This window comes from Salmo salar, chromosome ssa09, assembly GCF_905237065.1.
Source record: "Salmo salar chromosome ssa09, Ssal_v3.1, whole genome shotgun sequence".
Lineage (NCBI taxonomy): Eukaryota > Metazoa > Chordata > Actinopteri > Salmoniformes > Salmonidae > Salmo > Salmo salar.
In genome coordinates, this window is record NC_059450.1 from 104,267,328 (window position 1) to 104,272,069 (window position 4,742).

Here is a 4,742-nt window from a genome sequence, read left to right on the forward strand (position 1 = left end):
AGTTGGTAGTAATCCTTGTCTGTCTTTGTGTGTGTGTGTGTTTATTTTCTTTTTTATTTCACCTTTATTTAACTTGGTAGGCCAGTTGAGAACAAGTTCTCATTTACAACTGTGACCTGGCCAAAATAAAGCAAAGCAGTTTGACAAAAACAACAACACAGAGTTACATATAAACAAACGTACAGTCAATAACACATTAGAAACATCTATGTACAGTGTGTGCAAATGTAGAAGATTAGGGAGGTAAGGAAATAAATAGGCCATAGAGGCAAAATAATTACAATTTAGCATTAACACTGGAGTGATAGATGTGCAGATGATAATGTGCAAGTAGAGATACTGGGGTGCAAAAGTGCAAGAAGATAAATAACAATATGGGGATGAGGTAGTTGGGTGTGCTATTTACAGATTGGCTGAGTAGAGGTACAGTGATCGGTAAACTGCTCTGACAGCTGATGCTTAAAGTTAGAGAGGGAGATATAAGTCTCCAGCTGCAGTGATTTTTGGATTTCGTTCCAGTCATTGGCAGCAGAGTACGGTGGGATTCAAAATGGTCGGTGATCTGTTTGTTAACTTGGCTTTCGAAGATTTTAGAAAGGCAGGGCAGGATGGATATAGGTCTGTAACAGTTTGGGTCTAGAGTGTCTCCCCCTTTGAAGAGGGGGGTGACCGCGGCAGCTTTCCAATCTTTGGGGATCTCAGATTATACAAAAGACAGGTTGAACAGGCTAGGAATAGGGGTTGCAACAATTTCAGCGATAATTTTAGAAAGAGAGGGTTCAGATTATCTAGCCCAGCTGATTTATAGGGATCCAGATTTTGCCGCTCTTTCAGAACATCAGCTGTCCGGATTTGGGTGAAGGAGAAGTGTGTGTGTGGGGGGGGGGAGGGGGGGGGGCTTGGGCAAGTTGCTGAGTTGCTGCAGGGGGTGCAGAGCTGTTGGCCGTGGAAAGCATGGCCAGCCGTAGAAAAAATGCTTATTGAAATGATCGATTATCGTAGATTTATCGGTGGTGACAATGTTCTGAAAGCTGTTAGAATTATAAGTGTATGTATGTCCCTTAAGGTCTTTGTGTAATGTGATATTGTACCCCTTAGCTCAATTGTCCATTGTATATAATCTATATATACTTGTGTTCCCTCATGTACTCTCTGTTTTGATTTGTTGTTAATAAAAAAATAATAATTAAAGTCTGGGTTTCCCCTTCTGTCTGTGACTGTAGTTGAATCAGAGTTGAATACACAAAGGAAGGAAATGAAAGGAAATGGCCTGTCAGATTGTCTGTATGTTTAATCTATCTAAACACGTTCATTTTACAATGGGGTCGTCTCCATCTAAAAAAGTGGGGCGCCTAAACTTCTTTAGCAAACCTAAGATCTATAATAATATATCGAGGAAGACAACAAGTCACATGAGGCATCGCTTTATGCTTTAACCGGAAGTTCTTCCTTTCTCCAGTTGCATTCTGGGTAGTCGTAAAAAGCACGAAATACCCTCGCCGCTGATTCATTGGTCACACGTTGCAGAAGCTTGAAAGTTGGAAGACCGCGGAAATCAACAAAGAACAACTTTAAATAAAGGTAAAAACAATGCTACATTTGAAGCAAGTTGCTAGATTGCTTCTACTATCCAGCGAGCCTAAACCAACACACCCATCCTTGCTAGTTTGCTAAAGTAGAGATCCCCAGTTGAGTAAGCTAGCTATGTAGCTACCTAGCTAACTACATTTTGCAGTTTAAATATGTTTGGGAGGCAGGTAGCATGGCGGTTAACACAGTGACGAAAGGTCGATAGTTCAAATACCCGAGCCTACAAAGTGAAAATTCTGTCGATGTGTCCTTGTGCAAGACACTTAACCTGCATTTGCTCCAAGGGCGCCGTAACTACGATGGCTGTAAAACAACACATTTCACAGCGCCTATCCGGTGTATGTGACAATGTTTTGAATTTAACATTTTTCTTATTTACCTGGCTCAATTGTGGAGGTAACGATTAACCTTGATACTCACTTTCCAGTAGAATTGAACATGTTTGTTTTCAATTTAGGCCACCTTGAAGGCTATGCGCAGGCTGAATCACAACGTTAATACAATTGTAACCCAGGCCTAAACCAGCAAGCAGAGGTGACAAAGAAACTGAACTCCATAGATAAGAAGACATCCTCTGATTGGCCAAGTAGAGTTCTGATTACTGTGACCCACCTAGTTTAAAGAACAATAGTCCAAGACTTAAGTCAAACCAGGCATATCCATTAGCAACTATGAAGACCAGTGTTGATCTGGGTCAGCCAAGTGAGTGCATGGACTGAAGACCAGACATTGAAAGAGTCAGGGTTCCAAGTAAAAAAGTGTGGTAGTGTATGGAAGAGTGGGGGGTAGGGCAAACAGCAGGACTTAGGCTGACCAGGGGTGCACTTTATTTATGGTAGGCTATAATCTAACCCCTCACGCTGAAATAAAATGCTTTAGTTTGCCTCTTTATACCTTGTTAATTATAGCTTAAAAAAAACTTAACTAGGCAAGTCAGTTAGGAACACATTCTTATTTACAATGATGACATACTGGGGAACAGAGGGCTAACTGCCTTGTTCAGGGGCAGAATGATTGATTTTTACCTTGTCTGCTCGAGGATTCGATCCAGCAACCTTTCGGTTACTGGCCCAACGCTCAAACCACTAGGCTACAAGCCGCCCGTAATAAGGTACAAATTGTTTTCTATCTCTGGAGACACTGTCAATCTAAACCTGGTCTCGTTGTTTCTACAGGACCTCTGCAAATATGTCCATCGGCGTGCCCATCAAGATTCTGCATGAAGCAGAGGGTCACATTGTGACCTGTGAGACCAACACTGGTGAAGTGTACAGAGGCAAGCTCATTGAGGCTGAGGACAACATGAACTGCCAGGTGTGTCATCTGGCTGCCTTTAGGGTTCAGACTATAGTTTTTTAAATTTATTATCATGTAAGGGAGGGATTTGTTTGTCCTTTTTACAGAATTGTGTGTAGGAAGTATATCAACTCTTATCTCTAACTTTTAGATGTCCAATATCACTGTGACTCATCGGGATGGCCGTGTAGCCCAACTAGAGCAGGTCTACATCCGGGGCAGCAAGATTCGCTTCCTGATTTTACCGGACATGTTAAAGAATGCTCCTATGTTAAAGAGCATGAAAAACAAGAACCAGGGCACAGGAGCAGGAAGGGGGAAGGCAGCCATTCTCAAAGCCCAGGGTGAGTGCTACTGCTTCTACATATACCACTATGGAAAATGATTGAGGGCGAATAACACTAATTTTCACTCGACTATGAGTAGTAACTAATTTTTATATGTATATATATATTTTTTTTTGTTGCTATACATCTGGTAACTTCTGTTCTTATTTAACTGTCTTTTCTGCAGTGGCTGCAAGAGGACGGGGTCGTGGCGGAGGAATTGGAAGAGGAACCATTTTCCAGAAGAGGCGATAGTATCTGCAATGGTTAAAGATTGCATGGTAGTGTTTTTAATATTTTTTTCTTAAGAGAATACTTTTTTCCTTTAGCCAGACATTTACATTTTGCAAGACGGACACATGTTTTTGACATTGTAATTTTTTTTATATATTAATGTATATTTGTAATAAATAGTCACTTCCCCTGTCTGCTAACTTCTATTTGAGGTGCCTTTTGGTCTCTTATTGGGTGATTGTGATATGACCCTTAATGGCTGTGACATGCAATTACTTTGAGGAACTTTCATATTTCACCACCCTTTACCTAGCTATCTGGGTTGTAAAATTACGTGTGTGTACAGTGGGGGGGGAAAAGTATGATCCCCTGCTGATTTTGTATGTTTGCCCACTTAAAGAAATGATCACTCTATAATTTCAATGGTAGGTTTATATGAACAGTGAGAGACAATAACAACAAAAAATCCAAAACATGTCAAATGTTACAAATTGATTTGCATTTTAATGAGGTTAATACGTTTTTGACCCCTCTGCAAAACATGACTTAGTACTTGTTGGCCACCAGGTTTGCACACATCTCAGGAGGGATTTTGTCCCACTCCTCTTTGTAGATCTTCTCCAAGTCATTAAGGTTTCGAGGCTGATGTTTGGCAACTCGAACCTTCAGCTCCCCTCCACAGATTTTCTATGGGATTAAGGTCTGGAGACTGGCTAGGCCACTCCAGGACCTTAATGTGCTTCTTCTTGAGCCACTCCTTTGTTGCCTTGGTCGTTTGTTTTGGGTCATTGTCATGCTGGAATACCCATCCACGACCCATTTTCAATGCCCTGGCTGAGGGAAGGAGGTTCACACCCAAGATTTGACAGTACATGGCCCCGTCAAATGATGCGGTGAAGTTGTCCTGTCCCCTTAGCAGAAAAACACCCCCAAAGCATAATGTTTCCACCTCCACGTTTGACGGTGGAGATGGTGTTTTTGGGGTCATAGGCAGCATTCCTCCTCCAAACACGTTGAGTTGATGCCAAAGAGCTCCATTTTGCTCTCATCTGTGGCCGTGTGGCTCAGTTGGTAGAGCATGGTGTTTGCAACGCCAGGGTTGTGGATTCGATTCCCACGGGGGACCAGTACAGAGAAAAAAATGTATGAAATGTATGCATTCACTACTGTAAGTCGCTCTGGATAAGAGCGTCTGCTAAATGACAAATGTAAATCTGACCACAACACTTTCACCAGTTGGCCTCTGAATCATTCACATGTTCATTGGCAAACTTCAGACGGGCATGTATATGTGCT

General features: G+C 41.8%; 1 protein-coding gene across 1 annotated transcript; it reads left to right on the plus strand.

Annotated features, from left to right (window-relative positions):
* Positions 1-1,457: 1,457 nt before the first annotated feature.
* LOC123744697 (small nuclear ribonucleoprotein Sm D3) lies at positions 1,458-3,652 on the plus strand. Its single transcript, XM_045724285.1, has 4 exons — positions 1,458-1,581; positions 2,766-2,904; positions 3,038-3,230; positions 3,400-3,652. The coding sequence occupies exons 2-4, from the start codon at positions 2,779-2,781 to the stop codon at positions 3,465-3,467; spliced, it is 387 nt and encodes a 128-aa protein (XP_045580241.1). The 5' UTR covers positions 1,458-1,581; positions 2,766-2,778; the 3' UTR covers positions 3,468-3,652.
* The last annotated feature ends 1,090 nt before the right edge of the window (positions 3,653-4,742 follow it).